Below are 15280 nucleotides of genomic sequence, written 5' to 3'. Positions count from 1 at the left end.
GTTTTTACACTATTTAAATTTTGAAAATTGTATTATTAAATTTTAAAAGACTGTTTTTGTCACTATTTTAATTAATATTTTGTACTATTTTACCTAAACCACCTAGTTGTTCTTAGTGCTATCTAAACCTTACTAAACAAAATTATAAAAGGCTTTTAGAGTAAAACAGAAATTTGTGATTTAGTCTCAGTTTACACTCAGTGACTGTGCTGTGAAACTGATGGATCCAGAACTTTCCAGCACCACTGTGGATTTATCTGGCATGGATGTGGCCTGTTATTGTACGGTGGAACTGTGATACCTGCATGTAAAATCATGAGGGCTTGTTCCTTGCATCTTATGCTTTTTTGCTTTTCCAGAGCAGATCGTGTTAAGACCATGATTTTACCATGCAGTCTGTGGGCATGAAGAGAAGGTGAGATTTTTTGGTGTGTGTGTGTGTGTGTGTGTGTGTGTCATGAAGTCAAGAAGTAAAAGAAGTAGCTACACCCTGTACGGGAAATGCACCAGAAGATATATTGTACATCAAGGTGGTGTAGTGGCCTGTCACAATTACTCCTTCATGTCAGTGACCTTCACTCTCCTAGGCAGCAAGTGAGCCTTATTTTGGCTAGAAACAGACTTATTTTGCTAAAATATGTTACTTGTCTGCTTCCCAGCTTAAACATTTAGAAGATATATACCATCTTAGGAGGATCACAGCCTAAATACCTGTAAGAAAGAACAGCTGTGATTGGGGGAGGATCCCTTGAAGCAGCATTATTGGCAGCTGCAACACCAATCATGCAGCCCAATTTAGGAAGATCATTGTGAGACAGGGAGAGTGTCAGTGCAGACCTGCCGTGCTGTGTCATTTGGTGACTACCTGTGGGGTCCTCTCCGTTGCTGTCCCTGTGGAGCTCCCAGCAGCTGAACGGAGGTGTTGCTTACTTGGTGTAGTATGTATAATCTGCCTGCTTTTTAATAAATCTTAAGACTTTCTGTACTTTCCAGAATGTATAAATTGTTGTTTGAGTGGCATACGAAAGATGAACAAACAAAAAATGTTATGATGTTGTGGGCAAAGGATGTTGGTCATAATATTATGATAGAGGATTGGGAAAAATTGTGGCAAGAGAATATTAAATTTGCTGTGTGTAGCTTATTAAGAGAAAACATAATGAAAATGATGTATAGATGGTACCTTACACCAGTAAAGTTAGCTAAGATCTACCACAATCATGACAACAAATGTTGGAGATGTAAGAAAGAAGGTTCCTTTTACCACATGTGGTGGACGTGTCCACTAGTAAGTGACTTCTGGAATAAGATTTATAATGAACTAAAGAAAGTGTTGAAAAACACATTTGGTAAGAAACCAGAAGCATTTCTAGTGGGCATTGTCGGAAAAGAGATTCCTAAGAAAAATATGTCTTTTTTTATGTATGCTACGACGGCAGCAAGAATTCTAATCGCCAAGAACTGGAAATCACATATACTACCAACGATTGACGACTGGCAGATGAAGATGATGGAGTTTATGGAACTGGCTGAGATGACCAGAAGAATCCGCAACCAGGGAGAGGAAGCGATTGAAGAAGAATGGAAAGATTTTAAGCTATATTTAAAAAAATATGCAAAAGTTATTTATCAAGATTAGAATTAGGATATAAATAAACTGTGGAAATTATGAATATGTTAAATGAAAGGGTAAATTAAGATTATATAAGGTGATTAAAATGGGTTAGAATTTGCTAAAGTATAAACGTGCTAAAGCAACACAGGGGAAGGGAACCCGAGGAAGTCCCCATATATAATGTGAACAAACAAAGTAATAAGTATTTTTAAGTCTGTGGTTTTTTTGGAATTTTATTTTTCTTCTTTTTTTCTTTATTCTTTTTGTAATGTGTTATTGTTATAATTTTCTTTTCTTTTTTGTGTTTATCTAATTTGGAAAATTCTAATAAAATATTTATTTTTTTAAAAAAATCTTAAGACTTTCTTCACCAATTGTGCCTTGTCTTGCTTATGAATCCCAGAGAAAGAGCCCCCTTGCCTTTGGCAGGGCACCCTCCCTCCCAAGAATCTGGAACAAAAATATTATTTCAGCTGTAAATGGAGCTGCATCACTGTCTTGGGTATACTGTAGCTCTCATCAGAACTTATTTGGCCTCTGATGTTCCCACTTGAACATCTTCCGCAAGATGCAGAGCACAGAAGACGGGGCATTCCAAGACTTTATGGCGGGGTCAAATTTAAATTAGCTGTTGCCCTGGCTTCTGAATATATTTAACAGCCTGTTAATACAGATTCATTGTCCTACTTTGGTTTGTTGGGTTTATGCAAACACCTAAGATTTGTTTGGGCATGGGTGGATGACCGACAACAGCAGGCAGTAATAACCAGTGAACAAAGATATTGCAGCAAGGATCTGCCAGGTCACAGACAGTTCTCCACCTACTTGAACTACAACTGGAGACAGGTAAGATTGTGTGGTTTAAAATTATTGCCTATCTCTGCACAGGTGACTTCACTGTGTTTTAGTGAGGCTTTCTCTCAAGTGAGTGGGTACGGGGTTATTAACTATGAACCCCCAAATTTGGGATCCCTTCCAAACCTCTGGCAAGGTTTGCGGTCATTTATATTTTGTAGCAAACTTAAATCCAAGCCTCTTGGTGCCTCGTTTAGTCGTGTCCGACTCTTCGTGACCCCATGGACCAGAGCACACCAGGCACTCCTGTCTTGCACTGCCTCCCGCAGTTTGGTCAGACTCGTGTTCGTAGCTTCGAGAACACTGTCCATCCATCTCGTCCTCTACCGTCCCCTTCTCCTTGTGCCCTCAATCTTTCTCAACATCACGGTCTTACAATAATTTAAAAGCAGATGCAGGGACACTTGGGTACTTGGTGAGTGGGCTCCCCAAAATGCTACAGGTTCTCACTCAGAGGGCCTGTATTACTGCTGGCCTTTCGGGATCAGTATTTGATTTTCTACCAGTGTGTGTTTGAGTTGCCAATGCGGTGGAGTGGTTAGCGTGTCAGGCTAGGACCTGGAGCAAGGGTTCTGTTTCCCACTCGGCCATGAATCTCACTGGGTGACCTTGGGCCAATCACTGCCTCTCACCCTAGCCTACCTCACAGAGTTGTTTAGGGTATTAAATGAGAAAGGGGGAGAACCATGTACACCACCATGAGCTCCTCAAAAAAAAGGGTGGGATATGAATTAAATGAATGTAGCACTTCAGTTTAAGAGGAATTCATCCACTGATATCCATTGGTCAAAGAACAGCATACAGCACAAGTAGTTTGTGCAGCGTGCTGTAATTGACATGATTGCAATTAGGCATTTCCTCATATATATCATTACGTATAAGGCTTAATGAAAGGAGGGTGTGTATATAATTGGCATGACATAATCACATTCTTACTAATTACTTTTCACCTTGACTATCTCTCACGGGGAACTGAGTATGTCATACAGTATGTCTAAAAGGATCTGAAAAACAAAAGGCAAAAATATGTACATTACATGCTTTGAGCACACTTCCAGGATACTTGTACTTTAAAATGGGAGAAATATGAAGCCTTTTTTCAACAAGGTGTTGAGGTCAAGGCATTCAACTGGGAGCTTAAAGTGAGCTCATATAGCAGAGCCATAGCTAGGGGGGGGGGAGGGGGGCTAGCCAGGCTTTTTGCCCCAGGTGAAGCTTCTAGAGGATTACCATTGAGGCTCCCAACCTCTGTGTGTGTACGCAAATGTGCAGCAGGGGTCTTTGACCCAGATTAAATAAAGCAGTTTCTCCCCTCCCTACAGCTGATAAATGATGGGAACTCACCCTGGTCCTGAAGGGTCAACAAGTAGGGCTTCAAAACCCCATATCACCTCACATAATAGTGACTCCAGGTGACTGACAGGAGGACAGTCCCCCCCACCTGTCGAATTTGGTCCAGCAAAAGATGGAAAGAGAAGACTCTGAATCACCAGCCAGGAAAGTTTCCCCCACCCCTTAGGTAGAAGGACTAGGAAGGTCAAGGAAAGAGGGAAATGTTTACAGATTCTAAACAAGTAAAGCAGGAACTAGCCTCGGATGAGGATGTTTACACAAGCTGTATTCCATCAGGGTGTCCCAGTCCTGTAATATGTTGCGAGACTTGTTGGAATCACTGAGCAGGTCTGGTACAACAACAGGGAACACGTTGAACATTAGGTTGTTGGTGTAGGCACCCTGCAGGCTCGCAAGATCTATTTCATGGGGAGGCAAACTAAGGCCTGGGGGCCGGATCTGGCCCAATCGTCTTCTAAATGGAAGCAGCGTGTTTTTACATTAGTAGAATGTGTCCTTTTATTTAAAATGCATTTCTGGGTTATTTGTGGGGCATAGAAATTCATTCATTTCCCCCCCTTCAAAATATAGTCCGCCCCCCCCCCAAGGTCTGAGTGACAGTGGACCGGCCCCCTGCTGAAAAAGTTTGCTTACCCCTGATCTATTTTGTTTTCATTGGAACCTCAGGATAGACTCAGGTGGAGTTACGTGCAAAAGTGGCACATTTAGAATAAAATAATTTGGAGCCCAGTAATTCATTTTGAATACCATAACTTAAATGAGCTGACTCAAAAAGCTACTTCTGGTTACCCTTTCTGGTTACGTTCCCTATCTCCCAACTTCATTTTCAGTAGCATGTGGTGGATGGTGAGTCTTTTTTATTGTTGCTAAAACAACTGAGTGCTCCTTGTCAAACTACTTCAGTTTACTCAGAGGTTTACCACCAGAACCTACTCTACCTTCTGCCCACTCCTGTTAAAAGAAGGGAAACAGAGATTGAGAGAGCACACATCTGTGTACTGGAAGTTCTAAGATTTGTACTCCATAGATTGTAATGTAGCTCTTTCTGTGACAAGAGTTCCCTTGTTCCTACTGGCAAGTGGAAGTCAAAAGAACAAGCAAGCACCCCAAACTCAAAACCAGTAGGACTTTGCAAGAATGTTGGTTTTTCAGCAACTGGTGGAGGATATTATTGAAAGGGCAGAACATAAGTACTGCCATTAAACTACAAAACAGTTTTTGTGCAATTTCAGGGGGTTGGACTAGATGATCCTCAGGGTCCTTCCTTCCACAATTCTCTGATTTCACATGCGTTTAATATTCCTGGAAATCTGAATTATGTTACTCTAATTAAAATATGTCAAATGTCGTCTGTACAACTTTGGAGGAAGAAATTAACAGTGTTTTTTTTAAATTGTACATCATCAGCCAAACAGAACAAGCTTGAAAGCTGCAATTAAAATTAATGGGAACTTTTGTACGGATTTTATAGGCCTGTATAATTCTTCCAAAGATTCTTGCCTTGCAGAAATGCCCTGAGATCTTCATGATCTACCTCCATTATCACAGCATTATACTTCAGGATGATGGACTAGGAAGGGGTATTGGCCTGATCCATCAGTCTCGTCTTAGATTCTTATGAAGTTTGCCTAAATACAAGCTTGCAGATAGTTTGTGCTTTAAAAGGGAAAAACAACAACAACCCACCAACACCAGAATTTTACACCAAGATCAATAAAATTCTGTAAAAAAAGGATGAATTTTATGACCAGGTGCTGGAGACAAAGAACAGGAAGAGGCTGTTGTCTTCATGCTAGGCTTGTAAATTTTCAAAAAGGTAGCTGGCTAGTCATAGCTGGAAATTTAACACTAGACTCCTAGATGGACATTTGGTCTCATCCACACAAAAGTAGTTACCGGTATATGAATATGCAAATTCAAAACAAGGTATTTGTACTTATTTGCATAATTTGTTTTGCTTTTAATCTCAGGGAGAGGCAAACCTGAAAGTTGGAAGGAAACTATATTCCAGACTACAGGGCTAGAACTTTGCTTTACTGTAATAATAAACAGAAACTCTTAGGATGCTGAAATTTGTGCCCAACGCTAGTTTTTGCCTCTGTGCCGAATAAACGTGCGCCTTGATCATTTAGCTTGATTTTACCGTTGCCATTTCAGAGATTATTTCTGAAGCCCTTTTCTTACACCGATTCTACTCATATTAGAGCGTAGCCCATCGAAATCAAAAGGCATAGGCGCGCCTATCTGCATCGGATCGGGCTGTTTAAAAAGGGATCCCACACAGGAGACAGGTGATGCTGCCTTCCAACTGCTTCATTACTGGGGCAGCCGATTTCGCATACGTGCAACCGTCTAGTAGGCTGTTGCCTGCCGACGCTCGTGCCAAGCGAGCCATCCGCCTGCAACAGCCCCTGCAGCAGATCGCGTTGTTCTTCCTGAATCGGAAGGATGCCGGGCTCCAGTGGTGCTGTCTCCTAACCCATTTTAATCGGAAGCAAAATCCAGTGGATGGTGCGGTGGCAAGACTCGCTCCCCCCCTAGGTAAGTGTATAGTTAGGAGGGTCCCCTGGGGAACGAGAGAGAGAGAGAGAGAGAGAGAGAGAGCGCTGGGGCGTTCCACCCATGTGCTAGTTCCTTTCGCACGTGCATGCTTTTAACTCGGAAGTTAAAACGGGGTCGACTGTCGAAGCAAAGCGTGCAAAGGGCGAGTGTCTTAGACACCAGGCTGTCATCATTCTCCATAACGGGAATCCCTCCACCCCGCGATCGAGGAGAGCAGCAGACAGCTCGGCGGCCTTTTGCTCCTTTTATAATACCGCAGCAGCAGCAACAGGCGCTTTCCCGCCGCGTCGCTTCTGCAACCGCCGCCGCCGCCGCCGCCGGACTCTCTCTTAGCGGTCCCTCCGCAGGAAGGGGAATTGGTTCCCCTCGGCCCCAGGTAGGAGCAGCAGAAGTGTTTCCAGGCCTCGGCGCGGGGCTGAAGGGAGGAGGAGGAGGAGGTGGGCGAGGGCAGCAGCAGCGACACTTCGAGGGCAGAGAAGATGGCGCCTCCGCCGGCCAGAAGCGGCTTCTGCTGAGGGAGGAGCGGCGGAGAGGTAGGCCGGGCTTGAGCACCGGCGACAACAGGCAGGGCCGGGATATAATGCGGCAGTGGTTCCCCCGGCTTATTCCTCTCCTCAGCAGGACTGTGCTGCTCTCTTGGGGCTGCTGCTTCGCCCGGCCTCTCGCTCCGCCTCGCCTGCTTTCGCTGCGACAGCGGCTCTTCGTCTCCGGGTATAGTCTCTCTCATTCCCCACCTCCTCCGCCACGCGGCTCGCCGTTGCCCCAAAATGGGGGTGTTGTGTGCCAGTGTAGTACCGGTAGTAGTAGTAGTAGCAGCAGCAGTAGTATTAACGGTGTGGGTGTGGGGGGGAGAGGTGCGTGCGCCCATCTCCCTCTTTCCGTTGTGTAAGCCGTTGAGGTGGCGCGAGGAGGGGGCTGGGGGTGGGATATCTCTCTCCACCCCAACCCAGGTTTCTGCCCTGGTTGCGTAACAGGCGGTTAAATGTGTGATTTTTTTATTTTTTATTTTTGGAGGGGAACCTCTACCTGGGAGCGGGTGAATCAGCGCTAATGCGAGGCTGTGGGGGAAGGGAACGTGGACTCTGGCACTGAGCTGTTTAAGGAGGGAGGCTTGGCTTTGAGGGGAGGGGGCGGTGTAGCGGCCTCTTTCTCCGAGTCTGCGAAGTGACTCTGGTAGGAAAGAAAGGGGGTCGTATGCGGCTGTTAAATAGCCCCCAAGCGATTGAGTCGGGTGTAGTGGTGCAAGTAAGTCGTAAACAGCTGGCGCAAATAACGCTCGTTGGCGGTGGTGGTTGTTTTCTTTGCCCTACCCCTCTACCCACCCCTTGTATTTTTTGCTGGGAGTCATGTTTTTAATGGGAGGGATTCAACGTCACATTGGTCGTAACCGGTTTCCTAAGGGGAGAACTTAGCAAGCGGCGAACGATCGCTGAAATTCGAGAGAAAGATTGTTTTTTTCGCAGAAGGGACTGGAAAATCGAGGTTTTTTTTTATTCGCAAACTGCGATCGTCTTTAAATACTGTGTCGCCGTCGGTACACGAATGCTTTTCTCCTCTCTTAGTGTGTGTGGATGTCAGAAACGAGAGCACAAAATATATGCATGCAGGCGAGGGTTTTGCAATATCGTGTTGCTGTTCTTTAAGTGTGACTGTTTTGCATGAGTTGGCAATATTAGTTGTTTACCTACAGGGCTGATGGAAAGAACTTCCCTGCAAGTGTGTACGTAACAGGTTTATCAGATCCCTGTTGTCTTTGAAGAAGAGGATAAGCTTTTAATGCTTTCATGGCTTTCATGTGGACTTAAAAACATAGTGCAGACGACTTTGCTTACAGCAAGAATCAGGAACCATGTTAGCTCAACATTATGTAAGTTAGGAACACACTAGACACCTTTATAAGTTGTTCCGCAGGAAGGAAGCTTTTCTCCCCACCCATTCAAAACTGTGGTTTTGACACTGCTTAACAACTGCTTTACTTCATAGAACACATATGCAGCAATGCCTAAACACACTTCCTTGGGAGTAAGCCCCCACTGAACTCAATAAGACTTCTTAGTAGACAGCTGTACAATTGCACCATAAATCATTTTGAATTCAAAAGGTATGCCATAATTGAACAGAGTAGGATTTGGCTTGTACTCAGAAAACATACTTAAATACAAATGAGGCAACAGTTAGTTTAAATAGTTTAAGTACAATATACTGCAGGTATATCGGGCATCTGTTTTCTGACAGACTGGTCTGTATGAGGAAGAACAGCCACAGTGCTGAACAAAAGCATGCAAAGCTTTGAAAATGTATAGGCTTAGGTTAATGTAGTCAAATGGTCCGATGAGGTGCAACAAAGTGCTCTTGGAATTAAGCTCCATTGAATTTGGTGGGAGTTGCCTACCACTAAACATAAATAAGATCAGGTTGTACAGGTTTCCAGTGAATGTGTCATGTAGTAGCAAGATTTTTGAAATTACGAACTATTATAAAAATAATTTGATGCTATTTATTAAATATAAATCTGTTGCTAACCTATATTGTTAAAGGATGACTGAGAAGCTTTCATCAAAGGTAACTTAATACTTTGATATATGTTGGAAATAAATGCACCCCTTGATTCTGTTGGACTTAGGCCCACATAACTGCATCAGTAAAAATTTTAAGAAGTGGGACAAAGGTTTCAACAACACAATCAATATGCTTTAATTATTCTTTCCTGCCTGTGTGTGCACCACATGCATGTACTTATACACAACACCAGAAGTCGGGCTATCTCCCATTTAAAGAAATCTTAATTTTTAGTTGATCTGCATACATTTGCACATTAAAAGTTCTTCACATGATTTGATATATCAGCCCTCCTTCCGTGTCTTCCTGGAGGAAATGTTACTTCTAAAATGTTCTTTGAACTTTTAAATACATTATCAATAGTGATTTTTTAAAAGGTAAATTGAGGATACCTTTTCAGTTGGGCACAATGTTTAATTCATTGATCAATTAGATGCTGAATCCCACAACAGAAGATAGCTTCGTTTTGCTGGAGCAATAGACAGTAGTTGGATTTTCTATCCACCCTATGAATGTTTGGACATGGCCAATGCTAATACAATGAGATCATCCATCCAGGCTCCCATCCTACACTGTTAAGCCTTTTGTTCACTTTGTTTGTTATTCACAAGAAATTCTGTCTTCTCTAGAAAGAGGTTTTTTTTAACTCCCCCCCCCCCCAACACATAAATTTTTGGGGCTGTGGCTCCTGTTTGCTAACAGAGTATTTCCATTTTAATGTCAAGAGTATGAAATTATGTTCTTTTACTTTCTCTTGATCCCATTAGATTTATAGTACCAGTGTATCATTGAATCTGAAATGTGTGTCACAGTTGTGGGCTACATTGATGTCAAGAACTTCTACCTCAAATCCCTGGGCCCAGTTCTTTCAGATCTTGTCTACTGAGCAGGGTATAAAACCAACCCTGCAATGTAGTATACTACCCCCTCTCCTTAAGTCCAACCAGCCTGGGCTGAGAGACCCATATTGGATGCTTCTAGGATATCAGAGAAGGAGAAGTTAAAAGCAGGGCACTTAGGCACTGGATCCAGTACCAAGGCTTTATTCAAAAAGACAGACATCCATCTTAAATGAGATTGTTATTCAATAGAAAAGGGGGAAGCATGTGAAAGTCCCATAAAAAGTGCAGATCTTAAATACAATTGACAATTATGAATGGAATCATGAAACTAACTTTCTAAAACAGTGACCCGAAAGCTTCCCTAGCACAGAAAATAGGATCTTGCAGGCATTACAAAGAAATGGGTACAAGCAACAGGAAAGAAGAGACAAAGGGGTGAAGACAATGACTAACTTTATAGTAAAAAGGTATAGCAACTGGGGTGAGTCCCCTGAGGAAATCAAAACGCTTAGAAGCTTCCTGAACTTGGGCGTACAGTATGTGCATTCTCACAGCTGAAGCAGATTCTCAATTAGCAGGCTGTCCAATCGCTGTCCTTGAAACACAGGAGGGTGAGAATGCAGGTACTGTACTTCAGACTGATGAACTCATCCCAATTACTGAAATATACCTAGTTACAGGTAGGTAGCCGTGTTGGTCTTCCGTAGTTGAAGCAAAATATAAAAAATTCCTTCCAAGTACCACCTTAGAGACCAACTAAGTTTGTCACTGGTATGAGCTTTTGTGTGCATGCACACTTCTTCAGATACACTGAAACAAAAGTCACCAGACCCACCCTTTCACTATATACAGTGGTACCTTACAAGTGCCTCGACTTCCGAAGGTTTTTACTTCCGAAGTCCGCTAACCCGGAAGTATTTTCGCTGCACGCGCGTTCTGCACATGTGCAGAAGCGGTGTGCACAGTCTGCGCATATGCAAAATGGACGCTTTGACTTCCGAAGGTTTCGACTTCCGAAGAGTGCCATGGAACGGATTGCCTTCGTAAGTCGAGGTACCACTGTATAAGGGTCTGGTGACTTTTGTTTTAGTGTATCTGTAGAAGTGTGCATGTACACAAAAGCTCATACTAATGACAAGCTTAGTTGGTCTCTAAGGTGCTACTGGAAGGAATTTTTTTTATTTTGTTTGGAATATAACTGTTTCTCACAGAGGCTTAAAGCAAGAGAGCCATGTAACATGTTAATTGAGTCTTCTCTTTGTAAGGCAGGGTAGCTTTATTTGACCTGAGGGATTCACTCAGGGGCCACATTCCGGTAGTAGGTGTGGCTGCCACACACTCATTAATGTACTTGCATGTTGCATGCGTGCAGACACCCTTACACAGAATATCCACAGGCAGACAGCCTCCCCATCCCAGCTGATCCATACTGAGAGGGATTATCATTCCTTCTCAGCTCAAATGATCAATCTCATGACACTGGAGAGTGATATGCATTTCCTTTGGGGCACTAGGCTCTTCCCACTCCAGTACTGTGTCTGTTTCATTTTCTTTCTTTTTGCTGCAGCAGCAAAAATAAGAGTTCTGGGAGGGCCAGAAAAAATTGCTTAAGGGGTCAGATCAGACCTGAACTGAGGTTAGCCATCCCTGTATAAGGTGATCATACAGCAGCAAATAACAAAGAGAGGGTATAGGTTGGCTTTATTTTATATTTCTAAGATACCTACTAGATAAGAATTGATTACAGGAAACAACAAAAGTGATTAAGAAAAAATTGTGTTACTTTTTTTGCTTAAAGCAGCTGGCAAGAGTGCAGTCCAGTTTTTTAACTACTGGTAGTTTTTTTGTAGTATACAGGGTGGCTTAATTTTTAAAATATTGGTTGATATATTTCCCAGATATAAATAGGAACCATGTAACAAACTGGTATCTGTTTCTAAGTACCCTATGAAGTAAGTGAGTAGAACCCTCCCAGCAACCAGCTCATCACACACTTAAACTACCATTGGGATCAATTCTAAGTAGTGTTCCCATGATTAGTAGTCTGTCTCCATCCTTTGTCACTGAAACATTAGATTGTGTGGGCCCTTGTGAGAATGGAAGGGACAGTGGGAAACAAGCCAATTAGAGAGGAATACTGTTGGAAGGCTGAAAGAAATGTGATCTTAAACTACAAGGTGTGGTTTAAAAGTGTGTGGGGGGGGGGGTTGTAATCCTAATAAAATGAGTAAAGACTAAAAAGAAGAGATAATTATGCAGACAGGAGCAAGGGCAGGGAGTCTTATCTGGTTTTCTGGGATAAAAATTATACTTCAGGTATATCAAAGGTTGAAGGCATTGACAAATAATCAGTAAGATCAGGAGCTCTTGACCCTTTATTTTGTGAGGAAAGAGAGGTATCAGGTGAATATATCTGGTTATTATATCTGCTGGATGGAGTTCACAATTCTGTAGAAAAACTGACCTTTGAGTGATGCAAGATAGTCAGCTAGGGATGTAGCTGAAACATTTTGGGCTTCCTACTTCTTTTGGTATGAGATACCGTAGCAATCTTTCTCTTCATTGTGCGAATAAAGCCCTACGTGCTGCAGTAAATTAACCTTTCAATTCAGCTCTTGCAGACACCTGTGCACTTCACTGATATTTTCTCATTAAGTTATTGCCAGAGAACTTCAGACTTGGTGAGCATCTGCTTCTGTGTTGCTGCCCTGTGCATGGTATGAAAGAACATCTTTTCGAAATTAACTCTTGTGTATTTTTCCTGTCTATCGTATTCTCACTTCAGTGAAACTTCTCTGTTTCCTCTTCTAAGCATGTTAATGCCTGTTATTACCACCAAATAGTCTTGTATATGATGATTGAATTGGGGGGTGGGTGGGCGGCTTGTAAGCCATTTAGCCCAACCCCTTGCTCAATACATGAATAACAGCATTTATCCTTCCTGTTGTTCCATTAGAGTCACTTCCTGTGTGGCTACCCTTTAATGACAGCACCTGAAATGCCAGAACTTTGTACACTACTTGCGAGGATTTTTCTTTCAATTAATGTCATTACATTCATATTTTAATTTTAGTTTAATTGTGTGGTACACCACTATGGGTCCTCTTTATTTCTAGAAATTATAAACATAGTTTATCATTACTGAAAACAAATGCTTATGATAGAAGCATTCCTCTATATCACTCTAAAAGCCTTTATAAACAGCTTGGGAGTATGTGTTTTTGTGTGTATCCTTTCTGTAACTCCTCCCCACGCAATTGTTTAGATCTTAGTTGAAAGCCACTTTTGTCATAAAAATGTGTTGAAAGCAACTCAAACTTTGCATCCGTGATGTGTGCCATCATACAACATTTTCTCTTTAATAGTACAGTATTAACTATTTCAGAACTGGTTATTATTGAGAAGCCCCAAGAAGTATAAAGATATGCTTTATATATCTAGATATATTAAGGAAAAAGATATACAAGTGTTGAGTTGGGGGTGTTCATATTCTTGTTTAGAAGAATGCTTTACAGTATTGTTAATGAGCTCTGGTTTCCCTCGCACAAGCTTAGGGTCTAATTTGATGAAAGCCATTTCCGTGTTTAGGTTGTGAGAAGTGTCACTAATATATGGCATGTAAGTAATGCTTTTCTGTATAAAGAGATCCAGGAGGCAGAGAGAGAGAGAGGAATAAGCCACTATACTGTACATCCAAACTGTATCTCCATAGGAAAAGTCCTGTTTTTAATTGAACTGGAAATTAATTGATCTCATTATCTGGGTTATTCCAGGTCAGTGTTTAAGCTGCTATAAATATAGATTACTCAGACTGTCACATGCTAGTTCAATACTTGCTCCCAGAAGTATTATTAGGTACCACCTTAGCAAGTGCATTTTAGCTTCTGTTGAAAGTATCTTCATAATTATGATGAGTTTTTTGTGCCTCTGAACAGCTGCATAACAAGGATTTCAACAGATGTAGCTTTCTGAAGATTATGTACCATTGCTTGGCAAATTTGTTACATGTTTTATTTGCCTGTCAGAGGTTTAATAAAGACACAGAGCCCTTGCCAGGACAAAAAAAAGCAGGAACTGTGAAAGTCAAGGTGTGTGTTCAATTAGAAACATAGGAAGCACAAGTAGGGATGAGTCATGCTTTTGCTGTAACATGCAGAAGGAAACAGATTCTTACCTACAGTGAGATCTATCAACTACAGTATAGGATTCATTTTCTTTCTCTGCTTCTATGTAGCATTTGAAGAACTAAACTCGGGGTTCTAAAATAAAGCAGAAAGTTTTCAATTTAAAAATAACGTCATGACAAAAGCGGTGTGCGGGGAGATGCCATTTATACATTTCTGGAGGTACAGTACTTTTGACTTAGATTTATGAATTAGATAGAGTAGAGATATTTGTAGCTGAGTTTGTCAACACTTCGTATATAAAAGGTTTTAAAACATCATAATTCTTAAAGCATTTATGGCGAAATCATTTTTAATCCTGGAAAAAAAGTGACAAGTCTGGCCTGTTGTTTAACGTCTGTTTAATGACTTTGATGAAGGAATTGAGCGGGTGCTCATCAAATTTGCAGATGACACCTAACTGGGAGGAGTAGGTGATGCTGCAGAAGACAGAATTGGGATTCAAGATGACTTCAACAGATTGGAGAACTGAGCCAAAGTAACAAAATGAATTTCAATACAGTAGGGACAAATCTAAGGTTCTGCACATAGGCAGCAATAACCAGCTGCACAAATATAAGATGGGGGACACCTGGCTTGCCAGTAGTACATGTGAAAAGGCTCTAGGGGTCTTAGTATACCACAAGCTTAACATGAGTCACTAGTGATTTCTGCATAGCAGGGGATTGGACTAGATCAGGCATCCCCAAACTTCAGCCCTCCAGATGTTTTGGACTTCAATTCCCATCATCCCTGACACTGGTCCTGTTAGCTAGGGATCATGGGAGTTGTAGGCCAAAACATCTGGAGGGCCGCAGTTTGGGGATGCCTGGACTAGATGATCCTTGGGGTCCCTTCCAACCCTACAATTCTATGATCTATCTCACTTTCTTGATTACTAGATATAGCCAGTGACTTCCAGACAGTGAACTTAGTAGTTACAGAGATTTTAAAATTATTTGGGGTAAGTAGCAGGTGGTGTGGGTGCCGCTACTTACCTGCCCTCTTGTTGCTGCTACTTAGCTGGAGGAATATTGGGAGGGGAAAGGAAGCAGCAAGGGCAGCATGGTACAAACACACCAGTGAGAGCACTGTACCAACATGGCTTCACCTCCTGGTTAGAGCAACAACTGACCAGAGGTCAGGTGAATGATGGTACTTTACCACACCACTTGTTTGGGACATGAGTGATGATGCAGATGTGGTTGAAGTCTGACTCTAGCGGCATTCGGGTGTCACTGCTAGACATTTTCCAAGTACAATGAACTTTCGTGTTGTATCACACTGAACAATATAAAAAGTGTGACAGTAATGTATTTAAATAGATCTGC

At 42.1% G+C, this 15280-nt stretch overlaps 2 protein-coding genes across 8 annotated transcripts in view; one reads left to right on the top strand and one right to left on the bottom strand.

The window, feature by feature from the left end:
• The window catches only part of KIF11 (kinesin family member 11), a 31552-nt gene extending 25443 nt beyond the window's left edge, over positions 1-6109 (bottom strand). For both annotated transcript variants that reach the window (XM_060274848.1, XM_060274847.1), the window contains exon 1: positions 3815-6109. The gene's annotated coding sequence lies outside the window, so the exon portion shown is untranslated. The remainder of the gene's footprint in view (positions 1-3814) is intronic.
• Positions 6110-6226: 117 nt separating this feature from the next.
• IDE (insulin degrading enzyme) overlaps positions 6227-15280 on the top strand; it is a 57176-nt gene continuing 48122 nt past the window's right edge. The window contains exon 1 of one of the 6 annotated variants that reach the window (XM_035138745.2): positions 6227-6364. Coding sequence is in view for 2 of the 6 variants with exons in the window: in XM_035138744.2 (XP_034994635.1) it covers positions 6966-7096 (131 nt within the window). In the remaining 4 variants the exon portion in view is untranslated. The other 5 variants (XM_035138746.2, XM_060274849.1, XM_035138744.2 and 2 more) reach the window with 5 other exon arrangements.

Source organism: Zootoca vivipara, chromosome 5 (assembly GCF_963506605.1).
Source record: "Zootoca vivipara chromosome 5, rZooViv1.1, whole genome shotgun sequence".
Taxonomy (NCBI): Eukaryota; Metazoa; Chordata; class Lepidosauria; order Squamata; family Lacertidae; genus Zootoca; species Zootoca vivipara.
This window is presented reverse-complemented; position numbering and strand designations above follow the sequence as displayed.